The sequence below is a fragment of the Micromys minutus genome (assembly GCF_963924665.1).
Source record: "Micromys minutus genome assembly, chromosome: 12".
Classification (NCBI taxonomy): Eukaryota; Metazoa; Chordata; class Mammalia; order Rodentia; family Muridae; genus Micromys; species Micromys minutus.
Window position 1 is genome coordinate 34,961,216 of NC_137981.1, and position 17,071 is coordinate 34,978,286.

General features: G+C 39.2%; 1 protein-coding gene across 11 annotated transcripts in view; it reads left to right on the forward strand.

The window, feature by feature from the left end:
- The window catches only part of KCNMA1 (potassium calcium-activated channel subfamily M alpha 1), a 666,778-nt gene that overhangs the window by 634,848 nt on the left and 14,859 nt on the right, over nucleotides 1-17,071 (forward strand). For all 11 annotated transcript variants that reach the window (XM_080926078.1, XM_080926079.1, XM_080926070.1 and 8 more), the window contains one exon: nucleotides 2,967-3,097. In XM_080926078.1, coding sequence (XP_080782204.1) covers nucleotides 2,967-3,097 — 131 coding nt within the window. The remainder of the gene's footprint in view (nucleotides 1-2,966; nucleotides 3,098-17,071) is intronic.

Consider the following 17,071-nt stretch of genomic DNA (forward strand, 5'->3'; position numbering starts at 1 on the left):
GGTAAAGGCTCCTGACATTTCCATGAGCAAAACTTTGCTGGAAGCCATTTTTACACGGTTTTCTCAGCTATACTTGATCACCTACATTGTGGGGCAGTGCCACGAGCTATGTACTTGCTCGTTGGGATTGGTGTATGCTCTCAGCTATGTAGTTGCTGTTCTGGGAACTGGACATGGACGACCTTAGCTATTACCTTTCTAAGACTGGTGATCCCAGCACAACAGGCAAGCTTTTCACTGAAATCCAACTCTTACCTTGACATCTTCTTCCAATAGCCTACATCCTTAGATCCCCGAACATTCAGAGTTGTTTCTTCTACTTGTGGCCACACAAAAGTAGCACTGTCTCTTACCCATCTTCTTATACACAAGGGAGAGACACTGCTCCACTTGAAATGATGGTACAGCCACCATCAGCTGCTGCTGTGAACAAATAAAGCCATATGCTAATGCATGTGCTCTCTCTTTCTGATTCCTAGAGTAGAAATACCATGGTTATTACAACATACTTTTAGAATATTAGGAGATACAATTATAGACATGGGACTTCATTTAGTTGATATGGAATGCTTGCTTAACATTAACGAAGCCCTCAGTTCGATTGCTAGCACTTTATAAACTGCCTACACAGTGCCACACTCACAACTCCTACTCTGCAAAAGTGGAAGAGAAGCATCAGAGATTCACCCTTACCTTCCACTACATAAGAAGTTTGAAGCAAACCTAGGATCTACGAGACACTGTCAAGAAGAGAGAGACAGAGAAACAGAGATGGAGAGACAGAGAGAGAAATTTTTAAAATCTTTTAGAAATATTTATTATTTACCTTATATGTATATAAGTGTTTGTCTGCAGATATGTATGTGGCTCATGTGTATGCCTAGTGCCTGCAGAGGACAGAAGTGAATATTGGGCTCTCTGAAATACAGTTACAGGTGAGCCACTGTGTGGGTGCTAGGATGCCTACACAGGTTCTTAGCAAGAACAGTGTTCTTAATCACGAACCCATCTCTCCAGTGCCTGGTTTAGAAACCTCAATCTTCTTTATTTATAACTCTAGAGTATTGCAGGGGCACACAACAAAACCAAAATGGTTCCTTATATTTGGCCCAGTATGAGAGCAGTGTCTGTGTGTGTGTGTGTGTGTGTGTGTGTGTGTGTGTGTGTCCATCTCCAGAGAAAGGGGAAGTTAAATATGAGAGAAGAAAATGAGATATGGAGAGAAAGCCTGGCTGGGCCACTGGTGAAACTTGTCTTATCCAAATTTAGTTTGGTCATAAAGCCACTTGTGATCGGCTGATCTCCGACTACTCAATGTGTTATGTCATTTCCACATGAAGTAAGGCTACAGCTCATGACATAGACTTTTAGTCGAACATGAAATAAATGTGGAGACAGTTCAGTGCCTATTATAATTCAGTTTAACACAACCCATTTGGAGGGTTCATAAGTAAACCGTTAGTGATTCCGAGAGGAGTAGAGAGAGAGAGGCTAGACATTTCCATACTGTCATAGATTGACAGACAATCAAGATACCAGCCTCCATTTATCCAGGGCTCTCCTACGAGTCTCCGAGCTACTTCTTGAGAGGCTGCAGAACGTTTCCGTTTTACAGTGAGAGCAACTTGGCTGCAGGATCATGAAATGCTATGACAAAGAACGTAGGGACAAAACCAGAATGGAGCCCTTCGCCCGCCCTCCTTCAGTTCACTCGCTTCCGATACAACTGGGACCCAAATGGGATCAAATTTGGAAAAATCACCACAAAGAGCCACCTCCATTAGAGTCATTCTCCAGGGTAGCAAAAAAGGTGGCGTCATTTAAAAATAATTCCACGCCGAGCCTTCCGTCCTATTATCACTTATTGTGACTCATGCAATAAACAAAAGGGTTTTCTTGTTGTTGTTGCTGTTGTTTTAAGGAAAGTTGTCAAGAAAGTCCTTTTAAAAAATTAAAACAATAACTGTGGGAAAGAGAATTAGCTGCAGATAGATTCAGAAAAAGACACAGAAGGGAAACCTCATTTGTTCTCTTCCTAAAACCACCTTAATTATTCCAGAAATCATGTTTACCTCTCCCCAACTTCCCACACTCCCCCCCATTACAATTCAAAATTGATCATTTATGAAGCCATGATAGGGATAGGAGTTAATTTATCATTTAATTTTTTATAAGTTAAAGACATCTCACTTATCACTCATTTTATAAATTAAAGCACAACTCCCCAGCCTGTGGGTGTATGCAGGAGGAGTCCTTGGGGGCTCCTCAGATGACAATGAAGGAAGACATCTTGCCCTGGCCATATCTTCTTGTAGAACATAGGGGAGAAAGAGCTGTTGGGGGGGGGGGGTTAGAGTGTAGGAAGATTTGCAGAGAAAGTCAGAAAACAGCAGGAGGACCCACTGCATGTATTGAGTAGGACCCATTGAGCATGAGTTCAGAGAAGACGCTCACCAGGTACTTCATGGGCCCATCCTTGGGGCTGTGTGGAAGTCCTGCCTGAGGGAGACTGCTTGCCATTTGCCCATTTGCCCCTGCTGCATTTCTGGCCCATTGCTTTTCTTCCTGAATAAGTTGCTTTTTTTTTTCTTTGCGGCTAACCTTATCATCCCAGCATGGCTACTCATGGCCATGTCCCTCTCTCAGAGGACTTGGCTACCAAAAAATGCCCTAGGGTGTTTCTTGGTCATGATTCTAACACTGTAACGAAGGACTGGTCAATGCAGTTGCCATGGAATAATCCTGCCTGCCCTCATTGCCCTCCAGGTCTTAGAAGTTAAAACAATCCTCTAGGGGCAGGCCACTTGAGTCCCTGTGCTCGCCAACCCCAGGACCCATCAACAGCTTCCCCATGCTTGTTTTTTACAGTCACAAAGTGTCTATAACCCAGCCCCTTAACTATCTCTCTGGCTTCACTAACCCATGTGTAATCTTCAGAGCTAATTCTTATTTTATGCCTTTTTTAGTGAACGATACTAATGTTCAGTTTTTGGACCAAGATGATGATGATGACCCTGACACAGAGCTGTACCTCACACAGCCTTTTGCTTGTGGGACAGCATTTGCCGTCAGCGTCCTGGACTCACTCATGAGCGCGGTGAGTTGTCTCTCCTCTTTCTCTCCACTCAAGGGGTGGGATCCACACCCACGGACTGTATTCACAGTAGGAGATACTGGCTGGAACTTGAGAGCTGTGCATGCAAAAGAGCGGGCGCTCATGAATGTTTCTCTTGAGAAAGGATGCCAATATTTATCAGTCACACAAGTAAATATTATAAATTCCTCAACATGCAAGGAAAAAAGGGCAGCTGAAGCAAAATGAGGAAAGCCCAGGGAAGACATTGAAAACCATGTTTATGAGTCTTTGGACTTAATCCTGAAGTGATTGGTTTGTGTCTGAAGCACTTGCCTTATCTGCTAGGTGGGGATGTCTTGGTCAGGCAAGATTGGGGGTGCTGTCCATGTAAGCATCTCTTCTAGCTGGAGGGAGGGTAGTTAAGATACTGATGCAGGCAGGTGGTGGGTCTGAGCATTCATTGGTAAAATGGGGGACAGTTGGGAATAGCCTGGATGTGAACACAAAGCAGAAAGCACAGTTTGCCAAGGGTGACACTAACATCCCTGCCTGTCACTAAAAGACTAGAGCTTGGATGAGGACCAAGCACAGGGCTCTTCCCAGCTGAAGGGCAGAGACAGAATGATGGACCATAGGAGTTGTTGACTGAGACATCAAAAGCAGTGGTTTCCCGTAGTAACTTGATGTGCATCAAGCTGACTCCTTGATGCATCCCCACCACCACCACTTTGTGACTCTCCAAAGAAGTAACAATAAAGAAAGCGCATTCCAGCACAGTGGCAGCATCATTCACTACAACAGGCAACAGCGAGTGTTTAGAACAGCTCATGGCAGGTACTGGGAATCTTTCCCAGTAGTATCTTTCTTTCTTTACCAGATAGACATGGCTTCTCATTTTGCAATAGTCAAATTCACAGTTTATGAAAATGGGGTGTGGGCTGGATAAAAACTGACCTTTGCTGAACCCATGGAACGGGGTATTATTGAGCACATTAAACTAGGAACATAACTCAGAGGGTGTTTATCCATACATATGTTCACGCACTGCTAAAGAAGGTCATTCTCTTGATTGTGTTAAGAAACTTATATGCTAATTATGCATTATTATCATTATCCTCTATTCATTAAAATGAATCCCCAAAGAATTACTGGGTGAGGAAAGAGGAAGACACAAGGATTTCAGAGAGGAATTTGGTTTATTCTGCGTTACTGGATGTAGTGCAAACATAAGAATATCTTAGTGAAATATCAGAATTATGGTTTTTAAAAGTTATGAGATAACAGCACCTGAATTAAGGTTGACTGGTGGCTTCTGTAACCAGTAGGAAGAGGGGTCTCCTTGGTTTCCTGGGCTACTATGCTGAGGTTGGCTCAGTCTTACAAAATCTTGAGCATGCTAGAAAGAACAATAAACACTACGTGATCAGGTTCAGTAAAGCACCAGATTCTCTGGGGGGGGGGGGCAGATCTTGTCTCTTTAAAAACGTCACTTTAATTCTGATCCTAATTTCAGAGATTTTTAGAACTCTGATCTTACTGAGATGCAAGTAAGCTGTTTATGGGATTTTTTTTTTTTTTTTTTTTTTTTCAGAAGAGAAAATACTGTTAAGAGTTTTTAAAAACTCAAATATATAACATTTGTGTTTCTAGGCAGACAGTCAGTGTGCTCCAGGTAGGATCAGATACATCGTCTATAAAGGGTGTGTTTTCATAAATTACTGAGAAATGAAATTCTGAGAATGATCCTAGATTTACATCTTTGTTTCTGTCCCTCTGTCTCTTTGTCTCTCTGTCTCTCTCTGTCTCTCTTTTTCTTACACACAAACACACACACACACACACACACACACACACACACACACACACATACACACACAGTGGGAAAAAAAAACCCTGATTTTAGAGCTGTGTATAAATCTTCAGATTTTGTTTTCACTTCCTCCAAATCCCAGTTATATTTCTACTTGCACCCGCACAGCTGGAATAAGAAGATAAGACATTGGCTCACTGGCTACACTAGATTACTGGATATAGACCCTAGATCTCACTAGGCCTCACTTTTGTCATCTTAAAAATGGGGACAATAATCATACATGTAAATATGAGACCATGGTCATGGTTATATAATCGATCATGAACTATTAGGATATGACCAGTTCTCTAGATCTGTATTATAATTATTGTTCTTAATCAGTACTTAACACCTCCTAAATAACAAATATCATCAAATATCATTCTTCACCTCCTAAATAACAGACATCATACTCTGTGCTACAAATTCAGGATGGAGAAGAAAACCATGGGCCGTGACTTTCTATTGTTTAGGTTTTTTTTCCTGCTTGGATAACCTAGAGGTAATAACTGTAGAGAAATGGATGAATGGTGACAAATAAGGAAAACAGACTTTAAGCACATAGAGTAATTGGGTCAGTGTGGTGCAAGGTCAAGAAGACCTGAGGCTTCTGTATCTGATTCACCACCAACCTTTGTTTATCTTTTGCCTGGGAATCAGTTGAGTGTCTTTGTAGAACTTGGATAAGGACAAATGAATATGAAGGTCTTTCAACAAACAGGCATATGTCACAACAAAGCTGTAGATTTGTTATTTATTATTATTATTATATATGCATATGTAAAACTATGTCTGGTCACACATTCTGTCTCCTGCACACATGTGTGTACACATACTTTACAACAGTGTTTTTTACGCTGTGGGTTGAGCCTCCTTTGGGGGTCAAACAACTCTATCAAAGGGGTTGCCTAAGACTATTGAAAAACAGAGATATTTATATTATGATTCATAACAGTAGTATAATTACAGTTAAGACATAATAATGAGAACAACTTTATGGTTGGGGCCACTAAGACATGAAGAACTGTATTAAAGGGTCACAGTGTTAAACATGTGGAGAACCACTGTATTAGAGGAGTGTGACCCAGGAGCTATTGGATAAATGAGTCAGAGTCTACAGATTCCTATGAACTGGTCTCTTGGTGTCAGAAATAACTAGATTTGTGTTAGTAAGACCAGAGAATGAGCTTCTCTGAACCTGGGTTTATCCCACCTGCTTTCTATCTCTACTGTAATGTCCTGAGGGGCCACACGCTGGGTGGCCCTTATGTTGAAGGCTGAACTGTCAGCCCAGGATAAACTGCTACCATTCTAAAGATGCCAGCTCTTTCCTGCTCATGACACATCTCTCATACTCCTTCCAAGTGCTCCCAGTTTTCATGCTCACGAGCAGACAGACAGTCCACAGGTGCAGCCAAGGCAGATGGGCTAGCAGCGGTGTCGTGTCTGAGCAGCAAGCAGCGGGATGCTGTGCTGGACCTGAGAACATACCCCTTGCTGCTACACCAGGCAAGGCAGATCCAGGAGAAACTAACTGAGATGGTTCTCATTGCTCACGAAAGAAAAATACTAAAAATAAGAAATCTGCACCATGAAAACTAGCAAATATAAAAAATGGCAGTTATGACACGGGGAATGACAGTTTTAGTGCAATTATAGACGAAAGGCAGAGTGCCATTAAAGTTAAGGCGATGTTATTAAAAAATGTGTTAATTTTCAGTTAAATTTTCTATAAAAGACCAATTAGTTTAAAAGGCTTGACAGCATTAACTGTGAAACATAAGCTTCAGTAATTATACTTAAAAAAAAAAAAGTAGGAAGAGGAAGATGCTCTCTCCAGTGGGGCGGTGCTGCACGGGCCAGCACACGGGGGTGAGACGGCGCTGCAGATTCAGCTCTTCCTTCTGCAGTTCCTCCGCCCTTATTCCAGACTTTCACGATTTTGCAGTGTCCTTACAAGACACAAGAGTCGCCTATTGCTAGAGGACAAGGGAACCTCACACATGATTGAAGGCAGCCCTTCCTTACTAGAGATGAGAACACAGGGGCAGAAAGAGGAGGCATATTTTAAATTGGCTGCACCGGGAGTTCACTGTTCTTTTTTTTATAAGCTACAATTCATTGAGTACTGGGAAATTACACAAATTCTGTTGTTTAACACGAGTCTATACATTTGCGTCTTTCGTGTTTTCTTCCCATATTAGCACTTGCTGCTAAATATAATGACCTGAGTTTGATATCTTGTACTCACATGAAGGAGAAAGTAAACTCTCCCAATTTGTTCTCTGCCATCTAATAGCATGCCATAGCACCCACACACACACACATAAATAATACAAAAAAATTTAAAAACTCATAATCAGGATGTCAGCTTACTCTACTACTACTACAAAAAAAAAAAAAAAGCCTTCTCCAAGAAAGTGTGTTCACAGTGACAAGAGGTCCCTGAATTCTTTAGACTGCACGGGTGTTGTGTTTGCAGGTATCAAATAAAACTCAAGCCCATCCCTCTCTTGTTCCCCAACCACCAAAGTGACACAGGATTGGGCAGGATGTCTGCAAACTAATCCTTTAAGTCTCCAGGTTTTGTGCAGAAGTCTCTCATAAGGCGTTCAGTACATCTGCTGTGGACTTGGGAAAGTATAAAGGCACAAGAGACAAAGGTTCATGCATGCATTTTACAGCCTGCAAGTCAACCGTGCCAGAATATTTGTTCATCTACAAAATAATTGGATATTCTGGCTATTTTACCTTCTGCAAGGATAGTCTTTAACAGTTGGCATCTAGAGTCCTAGTAAGTTTTGCCCCGAGGTACTGAGGCGGACCCTTCCTCTTCACAAAAACCTATATGAAACCCTGTCCTCTACTTTCAAATTCAACCACTGGTGGGCCATTTTGAGACATTGTCCCTGAATGTCATGTAAATGTAGGCCACTCCAAGGTCTGGGGACTGCTGACTATTCAACAAGTGCCTGTGTCTCTGTATAAATCATTTCAAAATGTACAGTTCAACCAAACTATGTCCTTCCATGTAGACCTTATCTGTGTATTCCAACAGGCAATGCTACCATACTCATTGTTTAAAATAAACAAATTGCAGCTTCACATAGAGATAGATAGCCACTTTCCTTTTGAAAAATTTAGGAAGCACAAGAATATAGAAAAATATTTAAGTGTTCTGTATTCCCAAGACTGAAGGAAAATACTTAAATATTTTCATATGTGTCTTTTTAGATAGATGTATATACTTATGTATTTTTATAGACAGATGGAGATAGGCAGACAGGCAGGCAGGCAGGCAGGCAGACAGACAGACAGACAGACAGATAGATAGATAGATAGATATCATGGTTTGAATATGCTTGGCAGAAGGAGTGGCACTATTTGGAGGTATGGCCTTGTTGGAGTAGGTGTGTCACTGTGGGTGTGGGCTTTAATACCCTAGTCCTAGCTCCCTGGAAGTCATTCTTCTCCTAGCTGCCTTCAGATAAAGAACTCTCAGCCCTGCCTGTTCAATGCCTGCCTAGATGCTGGCATGCTCCCACCTTGATGATAATGGACTGAACCTCTGAACCTGTAAACCAGCCCCAATTAAATATTGTCTTTATGAGACTTGTCTTGGTCCATGGTAACTGTTCACAGCAGTAAAACCCAAACTAAGACAGGTAGATAGTAGATGGTAAATAGATAGATAGATAGATAGATAGATAGATAGATAGATAGATAGATAAGTAGATAGATAGATGATACATAAATAGATGATAGATACAACATCCAGTTTTAAATATTGGTTAATTATTTTTTTAGTTAATATTTTTGAGAAAATGTAGCAATTTAAAAAATGTAACAATTTGCAAAGTTCCATAGGTTTTTATGATACTCTTTTTTTATGATATACCACAGTTTTTTACTTTATTGTGGGGCAGTGTAGGATACTTTGCTGTAGTAACAGCCCCTTCCTTGTCTTAGTTTTCAATCACAACAATAGATATCTGAAAGAATCAACTTAGGTTACAGAAAGGTTGATTTCAGCTCACAGTTTTGGAGGTTTTATCCCGTGACTGCTTGGCATGGCTGCCTTTAACCTTAATTGAGCCAGCACATTATGGTACACAGTATAGTGGAGTAAAACTGTTCATCTCTCATGCTCAAAGGCCTAAGACAGAAAGAGACTAAAGTCCCATAATGATCTGTAAGGATGTTTTCTCAGTGACAAGAAGACTTCCCTCCAGGCCTCACCTGTTAAGGGTTCTACCTCCTCTCAACAGCACCAAGCTGGAGACCATACATGGGCCTTTAGGGTGCATTCCAGATAGAACTTTCAACACCCAGGGGTTAAGCATTTTGCATATGAGTCTTGGAATGAATAACAGTTCATTTCTTTGAGACAAACTTATTGTGTTTTGAACAGATGTTAACATTTGTAAAGATCATCTTTTTTAATTATCTCCATAGAGCAAGTGTGTACACATACACCCATTGTAGGTATACAAATGCCACTGCATGTCGGTGATATTTTGTATTACCATTTTCCCTAGGATACCTTTAACTGTGTTTCTGATAGGTTTAAATATATACATTTTAATTTATAGGTAGTCGTGAAAATATGTATTATTTTTGAAAATATGAAATAAATAAAATGAAAAAAAATTTGATCAAACATTTATTTTTACAAAATACAAATGTATCTGTCAGTTTAGATCTGTTTTTAACATGACTTTTTTAGTCTTAAGGCATATTAGACTCCACTTTAAACATTTTTACTAAAATATATTCTTAACATACTATAATTTTCTCAAAACATGTTAATATATGCACAGTGTACATTGCACAACTGCTTGATTATTTATCCAATCATTGTTGAATATCTGATCATAGTGTAGAAATTTTTATAGACAGCCAGTTTCCTCCAAGTCCACTTGTGGAGAAATCATCTTCGTCCAGTGATGTATGATGTCTCTGGACTGTATCAGCTAACCTTCTCAGTAAAAGCCTGAATAGCCAGACTTTTCCCTTTGTAATAGCTGTAGTCTCAGACATGACAGCCTTAGCTGTTGTCCATAAGTATCTGAAGGTATCATGTAAACGAGCATTTCTGAGTCCCAATAAATGTTAATAAAAAAAAAACAACAACAATGGCTATAACCATTCCCACATCTTAATCATTATAATCACTGAACTAGGATTTGGCATCTCATTCTTGTTGATAGAATTTCTAATCCTAGCCATAGTGGTCAGAAAAAAAATCGCTGTAAAACTTGAGAGGAAATATAAAGCTCTGTTCAAAAGTCAATTAATGTAGTTGTATCAAGTTGTCTTTTGAAGTCCACATGGAACCTACAATTAGGTACAGATCAAACTTAGGGGTAAAATGACAAGTAGCTGTCTATGTTGCATGTTATAAAAAACAGAGCTTGTCTCTAATCCCTAACACTGTTTCTTTGCAGATGGCTCTTACTATGTGATTCATGCTTTAGAGCAAAATCGATTCTTTCTAAAAGACTTACTCAGTTTTAAAATTATGAGCATGCATGTGCCACTGTGTGTGGACATGTGCATGTGAGTGTTTTTTCCTTTAGAGGTATAGGTGATCAGAACCCAACTTAGGTTCTGAATGGTAAGTGTTTTTAACTATTGAACAACACCTCCAGCCCCCTGTACCATTATTCATGTCCAGAGACTGGTAATAAAGAGATTGGTGTTAATTATTTTATATACCTTGCATGGTATTGTTCTTCTAACTTCTGATCTTGCTGTAGTTGGTGTATTTTTTCAAAGCATTATCTTTAGACTCATAAATTCATTAATTATCCTCTTGCTAGTTCATAATTTTATGACTTAATATTTCACCATGCTTCTCACCTTAGGAAAGCATAATTAAAAAAAAAACAATTATTTTTATCATAGCTTTATCCATTATAATTATTTTGTTTTTAATACACTTCTATATTTTCAGGCTTATTCATGACATTCTTTGCATGTTATAATCAAATATCCATTAAATATAAATAATCCCTATTCTATGATTCATTTGGATCTTGACCGGCTGCTGGACATTCAATATATTTAGAGCTATAGTTCTCAACCTGTGGGTCAGGACCCCTACAGAGATTGAATGTCAGATACTTTGCATATTAGATATTTATATGATAATTCATAACAGCAGCAAAATTACAGCTATGAAGTAGCAACAAAAATAATTGATGTTTCAGGGCCACCACAGCATGAGGAACTGTATTAAGCGGTCACAGCTTTAGGAAGGCTGAGAACCACTGATGCAGAGGCTCCCCTGAGACACTGAATAGTTGCTATTGTTTCTGTTACATTTTATTCATAAAAAATTGGAGCTTTTTTGTAAATGTTAGCTATTATCACTATAAATTTACCTCATATTTTAGAAATTCTCTTAAAATACAGTTTGTTGTCCTGTTTATTTTGTATAAAAATACTAATCTGGCATTAATTTTGTTTCATAATACATCTGAAAATTCTTTGCGATTTTATAGATTCTTTAGCTGATTATGTTTAGTTATATTGCACATAACTCCATCTTCATCTAATTATAAAATTGTAAGATCTATTTAATGATATTGTACTGATAGATGCTTTTATGTTGTTGTTTTTCTTTTCAGAATTAATTTTAACATTTCCACTCAGTTGTTTGTTTTTTCTTTTGGGGTTTTATTTTTTTTGGTAGTTAGTTAGTTTGTTTGTTTAGTGAAGTTTTATTTTCTCAAATGTGCAGTGGATTGAACCCTGCTCATGAATGTTTCTGCTGTAATGAGTCCTTTGCTAACTAACTCCTGAAGGGCTGCCCTGGCCAAGGAACTGCGACTCTTCAGTCTCTCAGACACCACGGCTGGAGCAATAAGCTTATAGTTGGGAACCTCCTTACAGAGCTCATTGTACGAAGCTTTGTCAAACAAGACAAGACCTTGCCTTTGGACCACTTCCTTCTGGCCTTGCCAGCAGAATTATTTACTGGGTCCTTGTCTTTTGTGGCTGACTCTCCATCATTGTTCTCCATGTCATCCTTGGGTGGCACAATGAAGCTCAGAGAGTAGAGCCACTACCGAAGTCTCACTAAGATATCAGGAAGAAAAGCTGCACCGGTTTTTAAGTAACGAGTATGACAGTCTTTTGTACATGCACGTTTGCACATGGGTTTGCCTTCTTGAGTGTGAAGGAGGCTATCAATCACTATCATTTGTCTTCTGTTACTTTTCACCTCATTTTTTTTTTTTTTTTTTTTTTTTTTTTTGTGAAACAGATCTCCAACTGAACCAGGACCTCAAGGATCCCATAAAACTGGCTGGCAAGTGAGCTCCTGGGATCATCTTGTTTTTGTCGTCCCAGTGCTAGGATTTCAGTCACGTGCCAGCCAACACTTGTCTTTTTGATGTGAGGGCATTGGGAATCTGAACCCAGATTCTCATGCTTGTGAGGCAGATATCCTATTGACCCAGCTGTCTCTCTAGCCTCATCACAGCATTGTGCATTCCATATCTTGATATACCTCTCCAGTATTTTAAAACTTTTTAATGCAAAAGAGTTCAGTTGTATTTAAGAAAACTAGTTTTGGCTTCTGAGTATCTTTTAAAAATCAAATGGGTGGCGGGCTGGAGAGGCAGCTCAGCAGCTGTGAGGTTCACACTACTCCTAAGTTCAGTCCCTAGCACCCTAGTGAGACAGCTCTGGACTGCCTGTAACTGCAGCTCCAGGGTGTCCAGCGCCCTCTTATGGCTGCCCAGGGACTTGTACTTGTATGTATAACCCCTCCCCCACAGTAGTCTCAAATGAAATCATCTTTAAAAATGAAGGGAACAAAGTTTTCAGTACTCAAAGATCCAGAATCACTCCTGTTGTTTTCACAGATTAGATTGGAAGGTTCGTAACCTATAAAATCCTTGGGAAGAGCTGTTCTTTCAGAAATAGTTGGCATTTCTTTCTCATTTGTTATGGGAGCCTCCATTTACCTAATGTTGGTCCTTCTCTTCTCTGAGAGCAGTATCACCAGTCACTTTCCTTCATCATCTGATAATTTAAATTCAGCTATTTACTGGGCACAGGGCTTGGCATTGCTCTTGTTTCTTTGGTGAAGCCCTGGGTCTGCTTCTTAGGCCCATGTTCTGTTTTAGGAAGGGTGGTGCTTGTGTGAAGTGGGAAGTGCTTTCTGGTCTCAGTTCCTTGAATTCTTTACATGCTTTTAATGTCTGCACTGCTGTTTGTCATATCTATCTCTGTCATCAGCATTTATCAGATTCTGGGTTTTTTTTTAGGACAATAAAATATGTACGTCCCATCACTGATTCTATGTGTGTATGTATGTGTGTGTGTATACATGTGTGCACATGTGTATGTATGCATATGTGTGCTTACACACTTTTCAATTTTACAGCTTACTACGCCACAGATAAGAATTTAGTCATTACAAACATAATTATCTTTTAATCATGTAATTATCTTTAACCAGTTCTTTTAAGAAGTGTTTTATTAGAATATTAATAGACTATAAAATTCACCCAAGTATACAATTTTATGCGTTTTTAAAGCATATATAAACATCCCCAAGGACCCCTTTAAGAACATACTCATAACTTTCAAGAGAAATCTATCCTCGCTTTCCTTGCTACTTTAGCTACTCAGCCCTAACATCCGCTAATATTTATACCCATCTCCTGAGAATTGCCACTTCTGGATGTTTCATAAATAGAAACTTACTTTATTTTTATGGTTCTTCATGTTGTAGCATGTATTTGTACTTGACTTCTTTTGACTCACAGATAGTATTGATTTCATGGTTACAGGACTTGGTGATGCATTCACTAACTGGATGCCATTTTGTTTCCAGTCCTTTTGTCTATGAATGATGCCATTATGAATCTCTTTGTCTGTGGTTTTGTTCTGATGTGTATTGCACTTCTCTTGGGCATAGTTAGAGTTTCTGGATTTTATGATAACTCCAAGTTCACCCACTAAAGAATTTCAAGACTGCTCTCCGACAGTTAGACTACTTACATTCCTACTGGAAGTTTGGAAGGACTTTCATTTCTCTACATCCTCACAAGTTCTTGCTATTTATTTGTCTCCTATTTATCCCAGCGATTGCACTGGGTCAAGACAATCTCTTACTATCATTTCGACTTGTGTTGCCCTGTGGTTACTAATCTTGGGTCACTAGATTTTTTGTTCACTTGTCTCTCTTGTTTTGAGGCCTCATCCTTTTTCTCTTTTTCAAATGTATTGCCTTTTGGTTCTTCTGTTATTAGGGGATTTTTAAACCCTTGATATTACACCCTTATAAGATACACTCTTCTCCAATATTTTCTCTAATTCCACAGAAAATTTTCACTTTCTACTTACCCCCCCAAGCATGTTTAAAATATTACAGGATACAAATTATCAAGTATCCAGCCTATGATTTTAATTATTAAAGTGAAAATTGAGGATTTACCACTATTATTTCTTCTAAGTATGCTATGGTTTTAGCTGAAACATTTAGGTCTTTGATTCATGTTAAGTTTTATACATAGTATGAGGAGTAGGTCCAGCATTTTTTCTGCATTTTGATGCTCAGTTGTTGCAATACTGTTTATTTAATAGATTATTCTTTCTTTAATAAAGCTTCTTGATATCCTCATTGAAAATCAGTTAATGGGAGCTGAAGAGAGATGGCTCAGCAGTTAAGACTTTTTCCAGAGGTCCTGAGTTTAATTCCCACCAACCACATGGTGGCTTCCAACCATCTGTAATGTAATCTCATACTCGCTTTTGGTATGTCTGAAGATAGCTACAGTGTACTCACATACATTAAATAAATTATTAAAAAATAAAAAAAGCAATTTTTTAAACAAAAAAGGAAAGGAAGTCAGTTGACAGCAGGTCTATGTATTTATTTCTAGGTGTCCCCTTCTGCTCCACTGACCTGCATGTGGGACATCATGCCAGTGTTTGTAGCATATGTTGAAATCAGAGGTTGGGACTCCTTCAAGTTTATTTATAGTTGCCTTTTATATGATTGATATAACATTTATGTCCATATAAAATTTAGAACTCACTTTAGTATTTTTCCTAAAAAATGGTCTCTGACGCTGATAGGAATGTTCTGGAACTGCATCACGTTTACGGGCTTTGTTGTTATTCTAACTTTATCTTCCAATCTTGAACATAGAATATCTTTCCATTTATTTGGATTTTATTCATATCTTCTGTAATTTTTATAAATTTCAGTACACCAGCCCCTGAACTCCTTGAACAAATCTCTTCCTAAGCATTTTTTTCTTAATTTTTTCTTGTTTATTGAAGATACACAGGAAAAAAGTTTTGTACAATTGCAGGTTGACTTTTGTACCCTGAAATCTTACAGAACTCTTTTTTATTACTTACGATCATTTGTGTTCCTTGGGACTTTCTTTATACAGTGCCGATCCACCTGTAAATGCAGATAATCTCTATTCCTTTTCATTGTGAATGTCTTTTATTTCTTTCAAACTAGCTGGAACCTCCAGTGCAGTTTCAGGTTGAAGTCACTAAAGAGGCGTTTGGTCCAGAGAGGACACATTTTCCCAATGTAGGGGAAGCCAAGGCACTGAGGTGGAGAGGGGGATTGGGAGCTAGTGCACCTTCGTGAAGACAAGTAGAGGAGAAGAGAGGATGGGAGCAGGGTGGACAAAGGGGATAACATTTCAAATGTAAATACAGAGAGTGTCTAATAAAAAAACTTTAAAATAAAGAAAAAAGAACAAAAACAAACAAACCAAAAAATTGAAAAAATTGAAGTCATGAAAGTGATTTATTTTGCTTGCTTCTAATTGGAAGGGGGAAACATTTATTCTATATGCTCCCTATAATATTTTTTCTTTTCACCAATATGTATGCTACACACACACACACACACACACACACACACACACACACACACAAGCACACGCACACGCACTCACACACTGAATTACAGTCAGTTCTACCCCCTCTTCTCAATTCTCTGTCCCACTGAAACTCTTTGTCTCAGAAGTTCTACCTTCTACCTTTCCATGTTCATTTTGTCTGTGTCCCACTCAGTTTAATCAGAGTTTCTTGCCCGAGCTTGACTAGGAGGATATTTTCCAGAGCAAGGAAATTTGCCTGTGGCTACACTGCTGATAAAAATGATAGATAGCCTTTAGTCCAACAGTTTTCAACTGCTAATCACTCCTTCAGGAGGGGTGGGTACACACTGGCTCATCCCCCCATCCATGCTGAAATATTAGTTGTCCCAGTTTTGTGTAGTTCTTATGCAGATTACCACAGCTGTCCTCAATAAGTGCATTGGCTATGTCAAGTCCAGAAGACCCTTTTTTGGTGTGTATTTCCCCATTTTCTGGATTATGTTAGTTCTGCCTTCTCTTATGTCCTGAGCCTTGGAGGGGGTGTTATAGCTGTCCCAGTTGGAACAAATATTCCCCTGCTTTAGAGGGTGAGGTATCAGACTATAGGGAAAGTATGGGGAAATGTAATAAGTCTTCAATCAATGTAATCAGTCTCCAGGATGTAGTCTGCAGTGTCTGTGTTCTTCCTTAGTCTAGGGCAGTGATTCTCAACCTATGGGTCATAGCCCTTTTGGTGTCCAATGACTTTTACAGTGGTCACCTGTTAGATAGCTTGCATATCGGATATCTACATTATGATTCAAAACAGTAGCAAAATAAGAGCTATGATGTAGCAACAAAAATAAGTTAATAGTTGGGGGGGGGGTCACCATACATAAGCAACTAAATTAAAGGGTCCCAGCAATTAGTATGGCTGAGAACCACTGGTCTAGAGAGAGCTTGGGCACCAAGGCTGACTGAGAGGTAAGAGGCTCAAGGATAAAGGACAATAATGGCCTTCCAGCTTCTAGGACAAAAACTGCAACAGGAAAGAACAGTCAAGAAATATCTGGGGATGAGAGTGATTGTCTTCTGTCACCAACAACAGTCCCTTCCCCAGTGGGATCAGGGCAGACATATTTACCAGTGCTTCTTGGGCCTTGAGTTTCTCAGTCTCTCAGGTGCCGAGAATCAGGGATCCTATATAGATGCTCTGATATTCAATTTAATGTGTGACGACACTGAGACCAAGAATTTCAAGAATTCTCTAAGGCCACAGCTTCTGAGTGAAGACAG